General features: G+C 46.5%; 1 protein-coding gene across 11 annotated transcripts in view; it reads left to right on the top strand.

Annotated features, from left to right (window-relative positions):
* PPFIBP2 (PPFIA binding protein 2) overlaps positions 1–23,699 on the top strand; it is a 125,884-nt gene that overhangs the window by 84,380 nt on the left and 17,805 nt on the right. For 9 of the 11 annotated variants that reach the window (XM_023754583.1, XM_023754584.1, XM_023754574.1 and 6 more), the window contains 7 exons: positions 736–867; positions 11,508–11,600; positions 16,184–16,295; positions 18,898–18,959; positions 20,084–20,159; positions 21,142–21,230; positions 22,943–23,010. In XM_023754583.1, coding sequence (XP_023610351.1) covers positions 736–867; positions 11,508–11,600; positions 16,184–16,295; positions 18,898–18,959; positions 20,084–20,159; positions 21,142–21,230; positions 22,943–23,010 — 632 coding nt within the window. The remainder of the gene's footprint in view (positions 1–735; positions 868–11,507; positions 11,601–16,183; positions 16,296–18,897; positions 18,960–20,083; positions 20,160–21,141; positions 21,231–22,942; positions 23,011–23,699) is intronic. The other 2 variants (XM_023754575.1, XM_023754579.1) reach the window with 2 other exon arrangements.

The following is a 23,699-nucleotide window of genomic DNA, read 5'->3' as shown; positions in this document are numbered from 1 at the left end:
TTTGTTTTTTTGCCTTGTTTATGCTTTTAAGGTGTATGTACTAATGTCAAGTGTCTACTACTGTTCTACTGATGGCAGGACTCCCCTGGGTGTCCTTACAATAAGGAAAGAAGTCTTCTTACTTACGTCCCATGGTGGCAAATTGTAATTTTGGTGCAGCCCAGGAAAGTTACTCTCACGTAATCAGATTCTAATCAAATCATCCAGTAAATGCTCATTGAACATCTCCTTTATGCACTAGCTCCTTCTAGGGTCTTTGCCATGAGGCCTTACAATGAGATGTGTTAAAGACTGTGCTGAAAAGTGATTGAGCTCAAGGGGTTACAGGGATATTTTAGTTTTGAAAAAAATATTGCCATAAGCGTGTTTTTTGTTTGTTTTAGTGGAAAAGGGCCTGCTGCTTTGCCTTAAAGTAGAGATGAGAAATTTAGTACTTCAAGAGTGTGCATTCATTTTTTTTTCTACTTGGAAATAATGAATAATGTTTTCTATGGGCAATTTTTTTTTAAGTAGCTCACATGTCTGTCATAGCAGAGTGGGTAGTGGCAGGGGCTGTGCCATCCCCAAATGACTGGTCATCATCTCAGCCCGTCCCTACTAGGCTGTGGCTTATAGGCAGCAGTCTCGGCCCTGTGTTGTCCAGCACACAAGTGAGAGATTGCCTTCCTTATGTGCTTGTGGAGTGGAGTTGTCCTTGTTGCCGTGGAGGATTTTGAGATCTCTCTTTTCTTGTAGGAGCTGCTAAGTCGCACATCTCTTGAGACTCAGAAGCTCGATCTGATGACTGAAGTGTCTGATCTGAAACTCAAGCTGGTTGGCATGGAGAAGGAGCAGAGAGAGCAGGAGGAGAAACAGAGAAAAGCAGAGGTGAGTGTAACACACCCAATTCCAGGGGGACCCGTACTGTCCTAAGCTCAGAGCAGGGGAAGCTGTCCCCATGTGGACTCAGACCATCTCATCATTCCCGAGCCTGGCAGCGCTGGGAGCCAGAAACATCTATGCACTAGAGACACAATGATCTATCTGTTAATACCAAGTTATCAGGTTTTGCTGTGGCTGCACATTTGAGCAATGCCCAAACCACCCAGTTTTGGCTCTAAGGCTTTGTCCTCCCTCCGGCTGCTGACAAGGATGGAAAAGGAGTCAGTAGTTGGGGGACGATCAGGCAAGATGTAGAGGGACACAGGATGTCTTCAGTGAACGCCAGGGTAATGGTATGTGGCTGGGATGGAGTCAGCTGCCTCACAGGCCACAGTCACTATATCCAAGGAGTCTGATGTCACTTCACTAACCCAGGTGGCACCCTTCTTTCCTCCTGCTGGGGCCTATGGGTGAGCCCCTGCACAGGCCTCTCTTAGAGAATGTTTTCCTGTTTTTTTGTTTTGTTTTTCCAGGCTCCATATGCCATTGGCTAGAACATGCTAGACTCCTTATTTGGATAAACATTTAGAGAATTTTAGAGTTGGAGCTACTTTATTTGAGAGAGACAGCCTGTTTTAACCCTAGATAACCATCTCCTGTGTGCCTCTACCTACAAGTCCCTGTGTTCTCCCCTGGCAACGTGAGATGTGAAAGGAGATAGGCTCTAGGTTTAGAAACACCTCGGCTCCATTACTGGCCTAACTGCTTCATAGCCTTAGGAACATCAACAAGTTAGCTACTTAATCTCTCTGAACTTCAGTTTCTTTATCTATAAAATTGATAACTATGTGAAGTCCACATAAAATCACAAAAGTTGAGTCCCTATTCTAGTATCTGCCATTTTGTAGGTAGTTGGTTTATCTTCATCCCCTCTATGGAGGCAACTCCAAAATCTAAAGATGGCAACGTTATTGTGCACTGACACCTGTCGCATTTCTGTGTTTACTGTGTGAACTCGGGTAACTGAGACACGCCTAACATGTGGGGCATATTCCTTGCATTGCTTTTAAGAACATGCTCATTAGTAAGATGTATAGTTGCCAAAAGAAGGTCTCTCCCTTAAGCCGAGGACATTATCTCCTAGTGATCAAGAGTACAGGCTCCTGAATCACATCTCCTGGCTGTAATCCAAGCTTAGCCACTCAGTAGCTTTGTGATCTTAGGCAAGTAATTTGACCACCCAAACCTCTGTTTCTTCTGTAAAAAGGAGATAGTAATACATACTTCCTATTTCCTGGACTGTTCTGAGTGAGAAGTGAGATAATATATGTAGAGTCCTTAGCATAGTGCTGTACACATAGTAACAGCCAGATTTTTTTTTAATCTTTATTGTTGAAAGTATTACAGATGTTCCCTTTGTTTGTTTGTTTGTTTTCTTCCCATTGAACCAGCACTGCAAGAAATGCTAACCAGTCAGGTTTTATCCATCATTTACTGATCGTGTTGTTAAGCATGCTAGAAATGGAAATGTAGACTTATATACATTATTATATATGACAAAGGTCACACAGACTGAAAGTTCATCTGTGTAAAGTGTTAGTTGAATAGACTTTGCTTCTTAAATATTCACAGAGAAACAATTAAATTTTCTCCGGGTTCAGAGTTAATTTTACCAATGTTCCAAGATGTGTGGTTACATGTGAACATACATTAGAGCTCTGGGGGAAGAATTCAATAGATTCTGTGAGAAGGCTCCAGGTGGCAGAGACTCAACTCGAAATCACATACATTTTTTATTTTTTTAAGGCGGAAGGATTATTAAGTCACAAAACTTGAAGCGTCCAGGGTTTAAAAAGCCAACAGCACTAGATCCAGGTGACCTCTCAAGGTCATCAGAACCCAGCCTTTGTGTATCACTTGGCTCTATTTTAGTCTTATTCTCAGAAAGGCTGTCCCCATGTGGTGGCAGAGATGGCCATCCACAACTCGATCCTAGGAGCCTGCCAGACAGAGATTCTCTTTCTCCAAGCTTCCAGCAGAAGCCCCAGGATTGTGCCTTATTAGGTCAATTTGGGTCACATGCCTGGTCCTGAACCAGCCACTGCAGGGAGCATGCAGCCACATCTGGGTGTGTGCACACCTGAGCACAAAGAGTTAGTACCAGGGCAGTTCAGCTCCCTCCTAGGGAGACTGGAAGGAAGGAGAACTCACACTTCTGCGCCAAGTACAGCTAACGCAGCCCTTTTACGATTTGCTTTATTTCTTTCTTTTTGGAAGGATTGTTTTTCAATCTGAGTTTTTGGTTTTTGTTTTCCATTCGGCTCTTCATTTCTGAAGCAACATAGACCCCGAGCTGCTGGCCGCAGTCCTATCAGATAGCAGCCCTTCCCAGTCGCTAGTGCAAACACTAGGTTTCCACCTGGAGGAATGTTCAGGCTGTTCAAACCTGTGCTGATCAGTGGACAGCCCCATGACCCGAAACACGTTTTTTTTATTCTTGTGATTCAACATCACCTTTGCTGCTATGCCCAGGACCTCCACAGTCTGTAACTGCCAGAGACTTACACAGGGCAGGAGAGCTGCTCCCGCTGCACTGCTGTCTTGGGCACGGGGCTGTTTATTTTGAACAAGGCATCTAGCTAGCTAAGGTTACCAGAGGTTGTAGTTTCATGAGTAAATGGAATGCTGCTTTCCATTCGGCACACTGCTGTTTTTTCCAGTGTTTAGCCTAAGGCCTGATTGCTTGTGGTTTGGAAAAGGCAGGAATTTTTTTTTTTTTTTTGAGGTAACCAGATTGTAATAAACTCCCTCCATGTAGCTCAGGCTTTATCCTCAAATTCCATTTTATGTTTCCACGAAAGAAAAAAAAAAAAAAGGTGGGGTGTTATTAACAAGAAAATTGCAGACTGTTCTTTCTGTCTGTTCTGATCTCACTCTGAGCCAGTATCCTGCTGCCTGTAGTTGTGGAAGCGATTCCGGATGGTCGTCTGAGGACCGTGAGAGGCAAGTTTCTGGTCAAATGGAGAGAGTCCTGATGGGCAGCCTTGCTCAGGAGTGAGTCAGTGGCCTAAATGAGATAGGGGTGATTCCTCGCTTTCCTGTATTTACTTACTTTTTTCTTACCAGCCTTTCCCTGATGGTTCGGGGTCATTTCAGGGAATCTAAGTTTGGACCAGTTAGATTTACTCCTGAAAGGCGGTCTGCAGGAAGGGTGACTGACATGGAAAGTACATATCAGAATTAAGAGGATGGAACGTGAAAGGAAGAGATCCGGAGGCAAAGGAAGCCCTGGTGGTTCACCAGGTCAGAGCCACGCCCTGCAGGGGGATCGTCCTTGAGAAGGAGGCTAGCTTCCCTGAGCATGGGGTGCGGGTACCCCTGCCGCTGGGCCCCTGGGTGGGATCCAAAGGGCTTTGCGAGGAATACCAGGGCAGCCTGTAGAGAGGGAGCAGGGACCCAGCCAGCCATGCTGGGGTGTGAAGTCAGCCCAGTTGATCAGGGATGTGCACAAGCATGAGGAGAACCAGAAAGAATTTTAGGATTTCCTGGCAGAAGATGGGATGTCTTACAGCAAGCACGTCAAACTCAAAGGCTAACACAGGCCAAATAAATGAGGCATGCGGCCTGCAGGCCACGAGTTTGACATACTTGTTTTACAGCCCAGTTGGTGGGATCATGCCCTCTCTCTCCCTATGGTTAGGCCCCTGGAAGGGAGGGATTCTGTTTTCTGAAATGAGCAACTAGAATAATGGACTTGGAGTATAGAGTAAGGGCTGGGAAAATAGTGTTTTCTCAAAGAGCTGGCCTGGTGAGAGGAGTTTTATTCTTGTTTTTATCCTATTTTGTTTTATTTACTTATTTTCATTAACATAGAAAATATTCTCCAATAATTTAAAATTCAAAAGTTCAAAAAGGTGTATATAGCAAAAAGTCTCCTTCTAAGTGCTCCCCAGCCAGCCGTGAGGAACCAATGCTATCCGTTTGTTTTTTAACCTTCCAGAGTTATTTTATGCATGGACAAGCACATTTATTTGGAGATCTGTCTGCATCTATCTATAAACATATACACACATATACATTTTTCCCTCATTAAAAAAACTTCCTCATTTATATTTATGTCTGCATATTATTCTACTATCTGCTTATGCCCTAATTTATTTAAATATATTTTAAAAATTTATTTTAGAGAGAGAGAGAGGAAGGGAATGGGAGAGAGAGAGAGAAATGCCTCCTGTACAACCCCAACCAGAGTAAACCCGCAACCTGGGCATGTGTCCTCACCAGGAATTGAACCGGCGACCCCTTGGTGCACGGGACCCCGATGCTCAATCAGCCACACTGGCCAGGGATCTAATTTATTCACCCAGTTCTCTTTTGGTGGATATTTAAGTTGTTGCTAAGTATTCGCTATTATAAAAATGCTCATACTTGTGTGAGGATATATAGCAGGGGGACTGGGTCCAAGAGTACATGCACTTGAAATTTTGGCAGATATTTCCAAATCGCCCCATAGACCATAGTGTTATATTTTTACCTGTGATGTAGAAGAGTGCCAAGAAAGTAGTAAACTGAGCATGAAGGGAAAGGGAGAAAAAGTCAAGTTGTGAACAAGTTTAACAGGAAAGATGGTGTAGGAGAGACTCTGATTATGGGAGGTGCCCAGTAGTTTCACATACAAATGAACCATAAAAAAGAACTTTGATGGTTGGCAAAGCAGGAGTAAATGAGCAGAGATTACAACGCAGAACAGCAATTAGAACCTCATAAATGTCACCTGCACATCATGATGTGGGGCCCAAGAATGGAAGAAACAGACCTGCTAAGAGAGGTGATGGGCTGGCCCCGTAGACAGGAATTGTAAAAGTACGTTTTATGCAAGTGCCAAGCCTGAGGATAGACATGCTGGAAAACAGCGCCGCGTGGATGGGGAGAATTAAAGGAGAGGATCCCAGCAGTGCTGGGGCATCCCTCATGGTCACCCCGAGCAGAGATGGGAATGCACTCCTGGTACAGACCCCAGACTGACTCAGGCGGACGAGGGGCAGTGGAAGGGAGCTCCTAACAATCTCCTCCAGCTGAACAACTAGGTATTTGACTTGGTTCTGGGTCTCTTCTCCCCTTTTTTATAGCTTCCACCTGGAGGGCAGAGAGAGAAACTGGGAAAACTGCCACTCCCTTGTTGAAGCAAAGAGAGAAACTGGTTTATGAGGAAAAGTGATAGGTGCCCGGAGAGGGTGGTCATTGTCATTTGAGAGTTCATGACTGTGAGGGAGAGAAAACTGTGCCTAGACAGACGTGCACGTTGCAAACCACGACTCTAAAAGTTCAGAGACAAAACAGGAGATGACTCAAGAACACTGAACTACTTTAAAATAATAAAGTTCTCATTGCACAATCTCACAAATAATGCCAATAAAAAGAAAGGGCTTAAAGGTACCTTGAGAGAAACTCATTTTCAAAGGGCTTGCACAAAAGATAGAAGGACAAAGAAAAATGCACCTGCATGAACAGCACCAGGAAGGGCGAGCCCCAAACAAAAGGACAACAAAAAGACTATTTGTTAAAAGTCATGTTCTCAATAAGGTCAAAGAAAGAATGAGTTCGATTCCAAGAATGAGCTGATAGGTGCCAAGAACTTGGAGCAGCATTCCCAAACTTCTTGCTATAAGCAAACTTTAAGGAATCAAGTGATTTGTTTAAAAACTAAAATCAAACCATCGCCTCCTCCTTCTTCTAAATGATAAAGCAAGTCAGATGGCTTTTATAAAATTTAGTCTATTGAGTTTGGGGTCAACCCTATAATGGCGTGTGAGAGGTTGGAAGACAAAGTAGGGATCCATGTCCATTAAGAGTGAGTTAGGTCTCACTTCTTGGCTTGGCTGAGAATGCGTCTAGTAGTGGTAGACCCGGTAAATCCTCACTTCAGCAAGGCATTGCAAAAACATTGCTTGGAACAGTCTTGTGGATAAGAGAGAAATGTAGGATGAATATAAAAATAGGTATATTAGTACCCAAAAGAGTCTACGTATATATACAGGGTAGGGCAAAAGTAGGTTTACAGTTGTTCATATGGAAAATAATACAATAATAAATAATAATATAAGAATAAACTGTATTTCGTGTACTCACAACCGTAAACCTACTTTTGCCCCACCCTGCGTACTACATTAGTACCTAAAGACTCTTGGAAGATTTTTCTGTAGCGGGTAACAGTAATCTGCCCTTAGCCCTTCTGCCTGTTGAGCATTTTCAGTCCATATTTTGGATGCTGATGTAGAAGGTCTTGAAGTTGTGATGACAGGAAGCCAAGAAAATCTAAATGGATCAGTTGACACGGGAATTCAAAATTGCTTGATTTTTGTGATTCCTTAAAATTCACTTCTAGCAGTTTGGGGACTGCTGTTGTAAGTCCTTTGCACCTATCAGAGGCGTCAGCGGAATCAGGCCCATTCTTTTCTTGACCTTATTGAGAACATGATTTCTAACCAAAAGTCTTTCTGTTGTCCTCAGCATTGTCCTTTAGTCTGTTCATGCAGGTGCACTTTTGTTTGTCCTTCTATCTTTTGTACAAGCCCCTTTGAAAATGAGTTTCTCTCAAGGTACCTCTATAGTACCTGGAGCGATAGATATGTTGGCCGAAAAAGAGGTAGAAGAACCTACATAATGCGAAACCACTGAAGGCGAGGCATGACACACATCAGGAGGGGGCCAAGCAGTTTGCGGGCAGAGGACACGCCTGTGGATTTGACTCAGGAGGAAGGCACTGAGGAAGAGCCGGGCACCTGGGACGGTGGAGACAGGGAATGAGGGATGAAAATCAGGGACAGCAGTGTCCTCATTTGAAAGGTTTATCGATGGAGGGAACAAAGAAGAGAGAAGGCAGTGAAGTTCTTAAAACATATAAGTGAGAAAAGGAGGCCTAAGGACTAGAAGAGTCTAGTAGTGAAGGGTGCCCAGTAAGGTACATGTGCCAAGGCATGCGTAGTTGCTGGGCTTTTGTTATTAGCAATCAATGTCACATGGGCCTTAACTGTGCCCCAGACCCTGTGCCTCAGATATTGACATGCAAAGATGGCCCCCAGTTTGGCACAAGGAGCTGCTTGGTGTTTGTTCAAGCTGCAAGGCAGACCCAGGGATGGGAGAGGCCTCCGGGAAAATGCCATGTTTCCTGGTTCCTGTGAAGAGAGCGGGTGGTCACAGACAGTGCCCACTGGGTGCCACCTGCTGCTCACCTCTATGCCCTTCCTTCCTTCTGTGCGGCTCCCTCCAGGAGTTTGGTGTCTGGGGACTGACTGACTCTGAGTGCTTTTCTCCTTTCTCTTCCTTCCCGCAGTCGGTTCTGAATGTGATCAGTGAGCTGCAGGAGCAGATGTGTAGGCTGCAGCTGGACATCCACAGGCAGATTCAAGAGCGCCTCTTGCTCAGTAGGGACCACCCTGAGGAGGTGGCGGCCGGCGACGGTGTGGCCGACGGTGTGGCCGGGCCTCAGGCCTGCAGCCAGGACTGTGCCCGTTGGGAGGGGTCACCTGTAGGAACCACACTTAAGTATATCAGAGCATGCGTGTGTGGGGTGTTTCACTGGTGGAGGGGCGGGGGGTTTTCCTAACCGGAACAGAGTGCAGTGGCTTAACAGGGATCTGTTGTTACCTCTGGGCAGAGTTGGGGACTCACACACTCCCTCGGGATGGGAGCTGAGCTCTGTGACCCTCCCCGAGCAGGGTCTGAGCAGGTGAGGCCAACCCTTGCATGTGGCGACACTCACCTCCTGCAGAGCTCAGAATGAGTCCTGGGGTGTTTGTGCAAAAGGAAGCCTCACGATTGCCAGTCCCAGGAACAATTCAGGCATTGATTCCTGCTCCGGGAAGTGCAATAAATGACATTTCATCTCCCATGATTTTTTTTAAAGAAAAGCATTATGAAAGAATTCTTTCAAGTTTATTTTTAAAGAGGTTTATCCCCAGTGAGGAAATAGAACACAAGTTTCTATTTGCTGTGATAATTAAGTCATCCTCTGACTTTCCAGAAAAAGTTCCCTTTTTAGAGGGATTTCATGACCTCTGGGCCCTGTGGGGTGTATCTGACTGGGATTCTGGACGTGGCCCCTCACAGTGATGTGACGGGGCTGAGGCCTGGTGATGGCAGCTGTGCGAGATGAGCCTGCATTTCCAAGGTCCACTAACTTGGAAGCCCAGGGGAAAGTCAAAGTCACAGTAGCCTGAGCAATGCAGAAGGACTGCCTCAGCTCTGTAGGAAGTTCCCGTGGTCCATACTCAGCTATGGAATATGTTGAAAATCTCTACCCAGACTCAGGCATCAGGGGAGGCGTGCAGTTGGGAAGATTTCCTCCTACATTAAAGGATACGGAGGAAATGAGAGTCAAGATGTAAGTGTGGATTTGGATGGAGAAGCCCTGAGAGGATGCTGGGGCATGCCCCATGTTGAGGGGTTACCCTAAAAAGACTTCTGAAGGAAGTTAAAATTTGCTTCAGTGTTTATAGCTGATGATGGACAACTGATAGCTTAGAAGGAGGAGAATGCTAAAGAGGTTACCAGAGCCAGGAGATCACCATGCTCTGTGTCTCCATAGTGGCAGCCGCTCAGGCAGTAACCTGCACACTTCAGGTTCTGCAGGCCTGGTGCCCCCTTAGGCAGGGCTGGAAATGTTCTCAGAAAATGATCCTGTATTGGCTGCAGGTCACAACAGGCCTAGAAATCTATTGCTGCAGGTCATGGATGCAATAACCTCAGCATGGAAGATTTTTTTTTAAGGGCATCAATAAATGCTCACTTCAGCTATAAAAAAATTTTAATAAATTACCCTACAAAACTCAAGTGTAAGCAATGTCACTTTCTGCTGGATTGTCTCCGAATGCAAAGGGCTCCAGGTCAGTTAGACAATGACTTGAATTTTGTATCTTCATTCATTAAGAAATAATGCATACCTACTATGTGCCAGAGCAGGGGTCCTCAAACTACGGCCCACGGGCCACATGCAAATACTAATATTGTATTTGTTCCCGTTTTGTTTTTTTACTTCAAAATAAGATATGTGCAGTGTGCATAGGAATTTGTTCATAGTTTTTTTTTAAAACTATAGTCCGGCCCTCCAACGGTCTGAGGGACAGTGAACTGGCCCCCTGTTTAAAAAGTTTGAGGACCCCTCTGCCAGAGATTAGCAAAACATCTCACGGAGTTCATTGTAGGAGAACTAGCCATTGGCATTCACACTGGTAAATGTTTAATTGCAAAGGATGAGGGTGATAGGCAGGATGCCACAAGAGTATAGCAGGGAGACCTGGTGAAGGGCAGAGGTTGGGATGGCTTTGCTCAGGGAGGCCAGAAGGATGGGCAGGAATGAACCTGGCCAACAGTGCCAGGCAGAGGGAAGACCATGTGTGAAGCCCCAAGGCAGAAGGAGGAACGAAAACGTTTTCAGTGTGGCTGGAGCATAACCAGGCACAGGGTAACATGAGAGGCAGGCAGCGTGCTGGCTCGGGCCAGGCTGTGTGGGTCATGGGTTAAAGTTGATGAACTTTGAGGAGCAGGTTGTGCCAGGATCAGATTTGTGTCTAAATGGTATTGTGCCCCTGGGTGCTAGGGGGTAACAGTTTGTTAGAGGAGTTTGCATGTCAGAAAGTCTACGGAAGGGGTCCCTTTTATCCTCATTTTTCTGATAGGAACCAGTCAGCAGGGCCAACTGTCCCTTAAAGCAGTGGTTGCCAACCGGTGGTCTGTGGACCACTGGTAGTCCGTGAGGTCTGAAAGGTTGGCGACCACTGCCTTAAAGGAACCTGGATTTGGGATAAAGTTGCTTAGTGGTGTCATCTTTGCTGAAGGGTTGATTTAGAGAGCAGGGGCCCTGGAGTCAGAAGATGTGGGCATGGATTGCAGCTCCACCACGAGCAAGTTGTTTAAATATCACTTCCCAAGCCCAGCAACCTTCAGTGGCTCCCTACTGTCCAAGCAGTGGCATCAGAACTCCTGAGAGTCTCATCCAAAAGCTTTCCCAGCCTCCTTTCCCACCCTTTCCCTGATGCCTTCTCCCTCCCTCCTTTCTTTAAACCAACCCCCTCCTGTGAATTGGAACAGGAAGACTGGCCTCTGCATTAGGCACTTAGCATTTGATTCCTCAGGGTTTGATGTCTGTCCTGCTGGCTGTCCCTTCCTCTGTGCAGCCTCTCAGGATCACTGACCCCTCCTCTGGGTTCCTCAAACTTCACTCGGCACTAAAAGATGCTCCAAATTAGCCTGCTTCCTGCTTCTTTGTCTGTGAGAAGCTTCCTCATTTCTATATCTCTGTTCCTCTTGCTCCCAAGCCCCACCTGCCCTGCCTCCCACACACGTGCTTGATGCAGGCACATCCCGCATATGACGTGGGTGTCAGAGGGGGGCAGGCAGAACAGGTTCTAAAAATAAACAGAGAGTTTTCTCTTTCTTATGTCAAGAACTCCCTGGCCTTTGTTTTTAAAGGGCCATACGGCTGTTCCTGAAACAGCGCACATTGAAGGATTTGAGCCTCAGTGTGGAGCATGATGTGGTTGCCCTTTCCAGACATCCTCTGTGCACGAGCTTAACTGGGTTTAATCAGGGAACAGCATCCTGCTAGGTAACCATCAGACCTTTGTCTTTCTCCCTCATCTCCCTAGGAGTTACTGCAAGAGCTCAGGCGCCTCAAAATCAAGGTGGAAGAGTTGGAAAATGAACGGAATCAGTATGAGTGGAAGCTGAAGGCCACTAAGGTAAAAGGCGGTTCTGATGCTTAGGGGAGGCACTGAGCCTGGTGGGGGGACTTCTGTGTTCAAACTCTGGGTTTACAGGACCCCATGCTCGAAAAATGCAAACTAACCCTACTGTGTGCACATGTAGCAGTGGCCAGATTGTGCAGCAGACAGGTTGGATCCAAGAGGGCCTTGTTATGGGGGAAATCCCGTGAGATTATGAGCTGCTGAAGCAACTGAGTCTCCTTCCTCTTGCTGTGTCTGGTAGCACCATCAGCTGACATTGGGCCAAGAGAGGGCTAATGAGTGAGTGAGTGAATGGTGAGTCCTACGGCAGATGAACACCAATCTTAGGTTGGCTGCATCATTTTAAGTTTTGCCAGTCCCTCTAATAATCAGTTTTTTAAAACAGCATGCTTTATTTTCAGCAATAAATGTATTTCTTTAAAAAATGATGTATACTTTGAATATTTATTTATTATTATTATTATTTTAAAATATGTTTTTATTGATTTCAGAGAGGAAGGGAGAGGGAGATAAAAACATCAACAATGAGAGAGAATCATTGATCGGCTGCCTCCTGCACACCCTGTACTGGGGATCGAGCCTGCAACCTGGGCATGTGCCTTGACTGGGAATCGAGCTATGACCTCCTGGTTCATAGGTAGACACTCAACTACTGAGCCACACCGGCCAGGCTTGACTATTTTTAAAAAACCAAATCAGGTTTCTATTGAACTGGGGAGCTTGCTATTTAGAGGACACCAAGGATAAGTTCTTTTGTGAAATAACTTTTTCTCTCCCTCCTCATTTCTTCCTTCATTTCCTCAAATAATTGAAATGCAGAGATTAAAATGAGTGGGTTGGAGTCAGCCTACACATTTGTGGGGGTAGGGGTAGGATGAGCATTGTATTTAAAGATGTCGAATTCATTGTCACTTAAACATTAAGAAATTGCACACTGAAATAGTTAGGCTGCCCTGGGGAGGGGCTGGGGGGTGGCGTGTGGGGAAGGAAGCTCTCACAACCCTGGAACAGCTTTCCTGCTTGAAGAAGCCTGGGCAGGGCTGCCTCTAAGTGGGGAGCACACCTGCCGTTTCCCTAAGGTCTCTGTAGCGCCACCTACAGGTGTTGGTGCATGATCCCTGCAGGCATTTTCATTTTTACTACTTACTTGCATTTTCTTAAAGTCTAGTTTGTTCTTTATCTTTTTCTGTAAGTTAACTTAATGATTATTAAAAACAATAATATTCATTACAGAGAATTTTTAAACCAAAAAAAAAAAAAAATAAAGGAATACGAAAATCACTCCTATGCCACCCAGCAGTTACCACTATTAATATTTCCTCCAGGCATTTCTCTGATTGGGTGTCTCTCTCTTGCTCTCTCAATTTCTGGTGTTGATCATTTATATACAATTTTATATCAAGCTATTAAAAGAAAACTCTGGACACAATGCTGATGTCAGTAGTCTATATAATATTCTATTGTATGAGTATAGTATGAATGTAAAATGATCCGCTTAACCATTTTACAGGTGAGAACACTGAGGCATGGAGTGGTTAATTAACTTTCCCAAGACCTCACAGTTAGTCAGTACCACCCCTAGGCAATCCAGATCCATTCAGCTACTGCTCTGTTTTTATCTCATTGAACCCTTGTGTGCACCTCGCTTCACACTCACTGGCGGCAGGAGCTCTGTTTTCTCAAGTGGCTCAGAATCTTCCATCACAGTGCTCCACCAAGTAGCTCAGAATCTTCCATCACAGTGCTCCCCCACGAGCCCTGTCCTGGAGAAACCTTTGAAGTTGTACATGCCACCTTCTCTTATGAAACCAAACAGCTCTTTTCTTTTTACATTTTCCAAGCCCTTTGCCTTGGCATGTAGACTTCGAGATACCGAGAGTTATAACTACCAGGTGTGGAGCCCTCCTATGTGCCAGAATGTGCCAAGCCCCTTTTCTCATTGGGTCCATGAAATAGCCTGGTGAGGCCCATTGATTTGTTATCCTCATTTTACTGGTAAGAAACCTGAGGCTCAGGGTGCCAAGGTGAGGTTCGGATCTGGATCTGTGTCATTTCAAAAGTCATGCTCCCTTTCCTATACCATCCTGATTCTTTGCAGTAAAAGCCTTCACTGGTTTTAAAAGTTCTTTGGTTTTCTGTGTAAAGCTTTGGTCCCAAAAGGTGATTTATCTTCCAGTTCAGCTGAGTCGGGTATGGTCAGGGTTTAATGAGGCCCCGCACTTGCTGGGATCAGTGCCTACGTCTGCCTGATTGGGTGGCTGAGGCAGTAGCATACTTGGTCCTCCTGGTCAAGTGGAGCCTCTGGGCTATTGTTGACTCCCCAGCTGTTGGGACAGGTACCACTCAAAGGATATCAAGCACCTACCATTTCTGGCCTATTGTGTGGAAATTGGCACATGGGAGTTTGGGACCAGCCACTTTGTTTGTAGGGATTTAAACAGATGACCTCACCCAGAGGCAGGCCTCCTAGAGAAGAGACTTCATCGTGGCCGGGTTTGCCTCAGCAGGTCCACACCACCAATGTCTACTGTGGGGCCCACAGACAAGCATCAGGCATCCAGATTCCTAGGAGGTACCAGCTCTCACCCTGTCTGCAAAGAAAGGGAGAAATGGGTGTGGAAAGGTACAAGAGAGGCTTAGAGGATATTTTCCAAGAATAGTCCGACTCTTGTAGAAATGAGAGGCATTTGGATTGAGAATCTCAAGGGTAAGCTTGTCAGAAGCTGCTGTCACCATCCATTGTAAGCCCTTGAGCACCGAGGCCCTGAGTGAGCTATGGAAAGCGGCTGCCTGGCTGCGACTCTCAGCAGGTGGTGTGGCACAGGGGGCTCGGCCCTCGGGCCTCTGGGTGAAAACCAGAGCACAGGATGGTGCTCCATAAAACTGCAGTAAATGAACCCCATCCCATGCCACCTGGTTTCTTTATATGGTCACCTCTCTGCCACGGGAGGTGGTAGGGAAGGTTTATTCTGAAACCCTCGAGGTGGTCTCAGGGAGCCCTAGCCGTCTAAGAGGAGCTCTCATTTGTCCTGTTATCTTAGAAGCAGACCAGCTGTGGTGTGTGGGGCCCTGGCTTTGGTGCAGGCGGGGATTACATCCCTGGCCTGGTCACTAACTGGCTCTGTGACTTGACCATTGGATCCTGCATGACTCCTATTTTCTCTCCAGTGACATGCAGGGTCATTGCTTCCTCCCATTGTTTCCCGTTGAGCTAAGGAAGGTTTGATGTAAGAAAGTGTCTAGCACAGGGGTCTACTCTGCACGTCCTGTGTCCTGAAGGGTCCCACTCCGAAGGCCTGTGTGGCAGAGGAGCCCTGGCAGAAGCCGTGCTCACTTGGCTAATTGGAGTTGTTCAGAGATTAATGTGGGCCTCCGTGAGAACAGACAGCACATTCCATAACCTTGAGGAATGAAGGCAGGGTGTGACTGGACTCCCACATGGGGAGGGGTGCAGCCAGAGTAGAAATCTTTGCTGTGTGGTTCGTTGCCTGGCTCAGGGGTCAGTTTGCAACCCCTTAGTTAATCTGCTCAAAGAACTAGCTAGTTATTCATAAGGAAGAAATAGGATGAGAGCAGCAACACTAGCATTTATTGAGCACCTACTATCTACTAGGCATGAGGCTAAATTGTTCTTAACCATTATCTTATTTAATCCTCTTTATAGCCTCAGAAGGTAAATGCCATTTCCCTCATTTTATAGATGAGCTAAGACTCAGAAAGGTTAGCTCACTTGCCCAAGGTCACCCAATAGGAAGTGAGAGAATCTAAGTTTGTTTGACTCCAATGCCAATGTGCCTCTTGGGGTGGGACCTACACAATTATGATCTTCTAACGAGGATGGGAAAGCCTGGACCCAACCACACTACTGTTAGGTGTGAAGTGCAACATGCTATATGTAGTAGAGACATGGGAACCACCCAGTGCAGCTGCCCATGTGTGTACATATATGAATGTGCTTAGCATACCTGAATTCTTGTACGTATGTATGTGTGGATGATCGTGCACAGGTGCCTGGAGGTTGGGCAGTCAGTGGCTGTGCACAAAGGGTGGGAGAGTGTTTGAGAAAGGCAACTCTTGGCTTACTCTTTGTCTACCAGTAGTGATTTGATTTCTACTGTATTTCCTAGATGGGGCAAAAAAAATGAAAATGCGTGCACTTGTAACAGTGGTGTATCTACATACAGTTGCATGAGTATCTTGGGAGAAGGAAGACCACATCCAGAAAGAGAATATCCATTTCTGGACCAAGGGCAGCCCTCCCATTGCACACAGTCCCAGCTCAGTGGTGTTTGAACCACAGAGGGCAGGGGAGCGAAAGAGCCTGGTCAGGTAGGAGGATGCTGGAGAAGAGTAGGTGGACAGCCAGAGACAGGCAGGGCCAAAATGACCAGAAAGAATGCGTTTATTGGTCAGAGCTCCACCTTGTGGAAAGGGCTGTGAGCACCTCTAATTGCTCACCTCTGCTCCTAATTTCCTAACCTGTCCTGGGACCCATTGGCTCTGGACTCTGACCTGAGGCACTTCTTTACAGTTTGGTAGTCCCTCTGAACTGGTAGGGGTCCTCTGTTCTCTTCCAGGCTGAGGTGGCCCAGCTGCAGGAGCAGGTGGCCCTGAAAGATGCAGAAATTGAGCGTCTACACAGCCAGCTCTCCCGGACTGCAGCTCTCCACAGTGATCATGCAGAGAAAGGTAACTGGTTGACTGTGACAGTGCAGTTGCCCTTCTGTCCTGTGCCCCTGGGCATGTATGTCTATGGATAAGTATGTAAATGCCTGTGTGAGTAGGTGTGCTCATGTGCATGTATGTATACAAACATATCCAACTGAAGGGATGCGTGTGTGTGTGTCTGCATGACTGGGCCTGTAAACCCAGCTCTATCATGGAATCATTGCCACGAACCCCTCCCCTGCCCAGAAGACTCAGCTCCGAAGGCTTTCCTCACATGAATTCTGGCCATTAAAGCTCTGTGTGGCCACCTCTGGAGCTTTAGACATTCACTTGATTGAAAAGACTTGTTTTTGTGTCATCACCAAAGGGAAGGCTTTAGCAGTTCATTCAGTCATTTAATGGATTCCTGTCTGGTACTCGTTGAAGGCCCCGAGTTTACAGAAACAAATTAGTTATTGCCCATCCTTTAGATCTCAACTTAAATGTTACCTCTCAGAAAGATCTTTCCTGCCCTGGCCAGTTTTTGCTCAGTGGTTATAGCGTCATCCCATGGACCAAAGGGTCGCAGGTTCAATTCCCAGTCAAGGGCATGGTCGTAAGTTTCAGGTTCCCCAGCCCTGGTGGACGTGCATGCAGGAGGCAACCAACTGATGTGTCTCTCTCACATTGATGTTTCTCTCCTCTCTCCCTTCCAGTCTCTCTAGAAAGCAATAGAAACCTTTCCTGGCCACTCTACCTCATATAGATGCCCCCAATCCTACTTTTCTCTAAGTCAATGTTCTTCCCCCCCCCCCCTAGCATTTATTATAACTTGTCAGCGTTGTATTTTGGGGGTTCTCTTTGTATAGCCTGTTGTCCTCTCTCTGGGGCAGAGACTGTGTCTAAGTTTTCTTTAAGACATTTCCACATACCAATGGTAGGCTCCTAAGTAATATTTATTGCATAAATAAAAGGATGGTGAATGGTTCCTGAGGAGTTTAAGTCTTGGTGGTAAATCCTTTTAACACATACTTAGTATTTATGGCTATTTGCCTTGTATACAAAATGCTCAACATCTTCCAACTTTTTCTCTTAGCTCAGGTCATAGAGTAATGCTGGGGGAGATCATGTAGCCGGGTAGATTGATCCTATTACCTAGTCTCATCTCAGCCTCAGCACTGCTTAGCTCAGATCCCTGCTGGGGTGGTGAAGCCACGTGGCCATGAAACAGTAGCTTAGGCTAGAGAAAATTAGCCACCAATATGCTAATCCCTTCCTCAGCTTTTCTTTTCCCAAGCCATTAAGTGTATGTGTCACCCACCCATCAAGCCTAATGTAGAGGCTGGATCCGCCTAAGATAACCTAGATTATCTGTGATGTTAAACCAGGACAGAAAGCTCCCTGGTCCATGACTTCTAGACCAGGCAGCCTTTCCCCAAAGCCCCACGTTACTCCACAGACCATGCCTTCCAAGCCCTGCCCCATTCTATCATCAGTTGCCTCCTGGAGTTGGTCCTTCGGTCACTTGCTCCCCAAAGCATCAAGGTTTGCCAGTCTTCATGTGGAACTCACTGCTCTCTCTACATGCCAGGCTGCAGAGCTGATCTTCAGCTGCCAAGAGCCTAAGATAATGGGCAAGCACTCTACACTTTGCTCTGAAAATGGATCCCTACAGCTATTTATACCAAGTCCATAAATCTGTTCTTCCTGTTCTTGTTGGTAGCAAGCATCCTAAAAGCAAATGGGATGCCTGTACTGTGGTTCCCTGGTCTCCTGTACTTTTCTTATATAGACACCCCTATTCTCTTTGCAGTACCCTATATCAGGTGTATCCTTGTTTGGAAAAATCTAACTATGTGCCAATTCCTAGCCTTCCAAATATTTGGCAGAATTACCTCTAGCTCCTTCAGGCATTGGCGTTTGACCTGGCTCTCCAGACCAGTCTGGGAAGAAGTCAAGAGAGTCCCTGTTGGTTCCGAAGTGAGAGAAGGCCATGAGTTATCCACCACAGACTGAAATAGATTCCTCAGCCCATAGGAATATAGATGTATGATGAAATAGGATTGTTTTACTTAACAGTAGAGTTTGTTTTAATATATGCAAAGATGTGTCTAAACATTTATTAGTCGATTCTGACATTTTAAACTAAGTGAAGTAATCAACTCTTTTACATAGTCTTTCTTTTCCAGTCTCCATTCAACTATAGACATTTCCCCCCTTATTTTAAATTCTCTGCTACAATCCATGGGACTGTATGATTTTCTTTAAAACTAGCTGTAGTCCAGGCACATGCCTCATAAAAGATAAATGTCTATATTCTTGTGAGATGTTGGTTGTGAAAGATTTTTCTCTGTGTCATCTTTGAGTAAATGGCATTTTGTACCCCCCCCCACACACACACACAAATGTCTATAAAGAGGAGACAAAATGATAGGTTCATTCATTTATTAGTCTGACAAATATTTAATGAGACTGAAGTGTATGCCAGACACCATTATGGGCTCTTTAAAAAGTAAAGAAGCCCATGGGCAGTTTATTCACATGGAAACTCCTCAAGTTTTCACTTGACAAGCATCTTAGCATGTGGAGATGGCTGCCTACATTTACATGAATAATTCTTTCCACATCTAAATTCTTCTTTTAGACCAAGAAATTCAACGTCTGAAAATTGGGATGGAAACTTTGCTTATTGCCAATGAAGATAAGGTAAGATGGTCATTGGGCAACCATCTTTTCCCTCCTGACATCCCTGGCTCTATTGATCTCTGCTGGTCTCTGATATTTTGGGCATGGCCATACCCATCAGGTCATTGACTCAGCGATGTGTTGGGAGAATGGCTGTGCTTCTCAGAGACTAGACCTCAGCCACCTGTTTTTGGCTTTGATGTCTGGGAACTTTGCCTAAATGTAGTCTCCCAAAGGCAGATTAAAGCCAAGCCTATTCATGCTGGTGTGGAGAAAAAATACCTCTGCCAATGTCATAGCTGTTGCTTAGACTCCTAGCTAAACTCCAGATCAATCCACCCACCTCCCACATTCATGATCCAGTGACTGACCCAACACGGAGACACTAGGCAGCATGCAGTGCTGTTTGCCCTGCTGTCTTATATTCTTCACGTGCAATTCCCGCATAATCATAAATTAAACACCTCTGTAACCTGGCACAAACATCAGCTTGGAGGATCACACCCCTGTACTTTACAGATGAGGAAACAGACTCAAAGTACTTTAGTTCTGCCCAAGGTCAGGTAACAGTAGGTGGCAGGGCTAGAGTTTATACCCAAGTTCATCTTAACTTCAGAACCTGTGTGGCCTCCCAAGTCCTAGGCCTTTGCTGAAAGAAACAATCCCCTGGGGATGTCCTCTGTTGTGTAAGGCACCTCAGACTCCTAAGGAACAGGCAAGGACATTGGGATAAATAGACAGTTTTATTTTATCCGTGTGTGGCGGGGATGAGAGGTGGGGGTATCTACAGGGAACAACACTTGGGCCAGGAGGCAGATTTGAATGGTTACCTTAGGAGAGTGGGGGGACAGAGAATTTCCTGCTTCTGGAACTGTTTCAGGCCCTCAAAGGCTGTGTCAAGAAGGGTCTGTCTTATGGTTGGAGATTGAACTCAGCCTTCAGGGAGAGGCAAGAGTGGCTGCAGCCGCCTGGGAGGCAGACCACAGAGAACCCAGCTCTGGGAAGGGGCCTGGACGCCGTGTTGAATGCTTCTCAGGTTCCCCATGGCACCTCCTCTCAGTGGGCACAGAACATAGCCTGGGCCCAGAAAGAGCTCCTGAGGTGCCAGTGCTGGTGCTTACATGTCTGCCCTCGCACTGCTGCAGGACCGCCGGATAGAGGAGCTTGGGGGGCTGCTAAACCAGTACCGGAGGGTGAAGGAGATTGTGCTGGCAGCGCAAGGTAAGAGCCCCATTTTCTCCCAGAGGTATTCCAGCTATGGGGTTACATCCAGGGGCAGTCCCGCCAGAAGATTCTTCATTTTCATTTGGGGACGACCCTCCGCTGGAGAATGGAACTGGTTAGACTCTCCTGAATTGCAGGAAATGGGCAGCTGTTAAGATTTCCAGAAATTTTGTCAAATGGCACTCAGTTCAGAATTCTCAGGGATTGTCCAGATCACCAAGAAAATGCAGCCTTCAAATTGAGCCCCTGAGAATCCCACCCTGGGAGGATCTCCTGCATCTCCCCAGGTTTCCCCTGGGAGAGTCAATGAGGGGAGGGCAACCTGGATCAGAAATCATCTCTTTGGGGATGAGAGCTTGTCCACCTCCTGGAGAATGTGAAACTCTCCAAGAGGACGCCCAGGGCTTGGTTCCCACAGGAAGTCACAGGGCAGAGAGAGCTGGGCACAGTGGGGCATGTGCCAGGCTGTCCACTTTGTTCACACCATTGACCTGGGCTCCCATCACAGATCCTAAGGAAGCAGCTGTTTCATAGGAGAGGGCTGCTTGGAGGATATCAGGAATCTCTGATTCCGGCTGAGCTGCTGCTTCATCTTAGGAGCAAACTGGGTTGTGGCTGACTGGTTACCACCTTGCCCACCCCCCTCACCCCAGCCCCACATATATGTCATTGCTGTTTACGTTTTCTGTAATCCTTGGAGACCTTGGAGAATCTGATTGCCTGGGCCAAGGAGTGAGAAGGTTGGAGAGGGATACTTCGGGGTGCCTTCTCTCTGTTCCACACAGGAGCTTTGACCTTGAGATGACCCTCTTGGCAGCCCATGCTCAGATGCCCTGAAGAATCTTCTAAATCATGCTCTTAATGCTCCTCTGTATATTTCTTAGTCTTTCTTGGTGAAGGAAAAAAGTGTTAGTGGTGCAGTTATAATTTCTGAACAAAGGACACTATGTGATCATCTTTTCTGCATTGATGCTCCCAGGGCCTTCAGAAAGAAATCTCTCAATCAATGAAGAAGAGCTGGATGGAAGTTTCAGAAAGTGGAGCACTGCAAATAAAGGCCCCGAAGAGGTGCTGTTTCCATCTAGAATGTGGGGTTTCAGCAGTTCCCAGGGGTGTACCCTGAGCACAGGGGGGATCTAGGCAGGCACCTGTCAGGTGTAAATCTTGACAGATGAAAATTGAAATCAGTGGAGCCCCAGAGGCCTTGGGGAGAACCCTGAGAGCAGCCAGGGGCCCTGGCACAGGCCGGTGTTCTATTGGGAGGCACAGCATAGTGGATACTGGACATTCAAGGGTAGGAATTTTTTTTTTAAATTCAGTTCCTTGTCTTAGTGTATTTCCTTTCTGGAGGGTAAGCATAGTCCAAAAGTGTTGTTGCTTTTACTTACTCATCTGTTTCTCCAGAGTCTGCAACAATGCCTGGCACCCAGTAGAATTCAACAAGTATTTGCTGAATGAATGAATGTGTCTTGCTCATTTAGCAGCTGCCAGTTTTGAAGTCCTACATCTCTACTTCACAGACGTCCCCTGGGGACCCAAAAACCAGCATAGAGATGTTCTTTCTCCTCTTTTCCTTGTTTAAAATCGGCCCCTATTATATGAATCTCTGTGGACTTAGGATCAACACAAATAAGCACATAGATAGAGAAAGGGCTTCAACCTAGGATCTTAAAAAGTTCAAGAAACTCCAGAACAGCCACACTGAAGAGGATCTTAGCGGTCCAGCTCAATGCTTTTAATGAAGGAAAGTGTAGTGTCACCCAGTGACCCAGTTACCTAGTCAAAGCAAGCGTGCCGGACTGCTGGTGGTAAGAAAACAGCAGTAACTGATACGTGCTCAGTACCTCTGAGTGTCACTGTGATGAGCACTGTGTGTGGCTCACCTCATCTACTCCACTGCAAGGAGATGGTAGAACCTTGACCTAAAGCCAGGTTTATCTGACCAAAAAGCCCAGGCTTTACTAACTGTACTATAATATCAGGCCCTTCCTGTAGTAGACCAAAAAGACACTGAGCTCTAGAGAAAGGAGGTGGTCTTTGCAGTCAGTCTGTCCTTATACACCATTAGCTCATGTCCATGCCACCTGTGATGCTCTTTCCTCTCTTGGTGAGCCCACACTCAGTTCTTAAGATTCAGCTCAAGTTGTCTTCCCTCCAAAGCCTTCCTAACCTTCCCACTGGTGAGAGGGAGCCCCTCCCTCTCCTCTAACCCCATGTTATGTTGTAGGAATTGGTGCCACAAGGACATGTTGCATTGATCTGTCATCCTAATTAACTTGTCTGCCACCCTGATGTGAGGAGTGCTGGCCTTATGACAAGCACAGGGCCTGGCAGGTAGTAGATGTTGCTCACGCTTGTTGAGTGACTCTATCACTAGCAGAGTTGCTCATTGCAAGCAACAGGAATCTACTCTGGCTCACCTTGGCCTAAAAGGAATGTTCTTGAAAGGGCTCACTGAATGAAAGGAAAAGCTGAAGGACCAAGCTCTGAAAAGGCAGGAGTAGCAAGAGCCTTTGGGATTCAAGTCTCAGGCCTCTCTTGTTGGGACTCTGCTCCCAGGATGTGAACTTTGGCCCAGGAAGGAGAGGCAGGTTGGCCTGGGTTGTTTCTTACCCACCTCCTTGGTATCTTGAAAGAGCAAAGCACCAGAGTTGATGGAGCTACCATGGCTGTATGCAGGGGAAGAACTGTCACTCCCCAAGAGAAATCATCAAAGAAGGGGAAAGGGTGTTTCCAAATAGCAACTGTCCTCTATGATGACTCATCTCTTTCTGGTGCAGATGCCTCCAAGATGTAGCTCTCCTGTAGTGGGGCCACCTCCACTTCCACAGAAATCACTGGAAACCAGGTAGGAGGCTCAAGCTGTGGCCTCAGGCCCCACTCAGGGCTCCTGACATGGCGGGGACTGGCCATGCATTGTGAGCATGACCACCATGTCCTGGGAAGACCTGCCCTTCCACCATCAGGACAGCAATCCAGGCCCTCGCAGTGGCCGTAACGGGACCAACACCATGGAGAATCGCAAACCATGTCTATCGGCCCTGGCCATAGAGGGGCTTCCCTTCCACCAGGCCGAGGGTCTGGGTCACTGTCACTGAGAAAAGACCTGGCCAGAGGTTAGATCCTCAAAGGAGAGGTAGCTGCACCTTATCTGGGCCCTCCAGTGGCTCATCAGAGTGGAGAGCATTCCATGATGTGTGCCTGTCATTTTTGTCAGGCCCTCTGGAATGTCTTTCCCGCTCTCAGGATGACTCTAACCCTATGACAAGCCATGCTCTCTAGGGAAGGCCATTCTCCTACAGGGAAGCTGGTCCAATTGCTTTGGCAAAGCGTTGCATAGCAATGCACTTATAATCGGCTGGCCTGTGGGTCACTTGGCTGTCATCTGTCTGGTTCCCTCTAAAATGAACCTATTTCTAGTTCTCTATGTCAGCTCTTTAGAACATGTTTCCAAGTAATGGAGATACAGAGCTTCACTGCCAAGAGCAGACTGTCTGTCAGCCAAGGTGTCTGGAGACAATGGCCACAAGCATGAAA

The sequence above is a fragment of the Myotis lucifugus genome, unplaced genomic scaffold (assembly GCF_000147115.1).
Source record: "Myotis lucifugus unplaced genomic scaffold, Myoluc2.0 scaffold_61, whole genome shotgun sequence".
Lineage (NCBI taxonomy): Eukaryota > Metazoa > Chordata > Mammalia > Chiroptera > Vespertilionidae > Myotis > Myotis lucifugus.
Note: the sequence above shows the minus strand (reverse complement) of the source record. Positions and strands in the feature narration are given on the sequence as shown.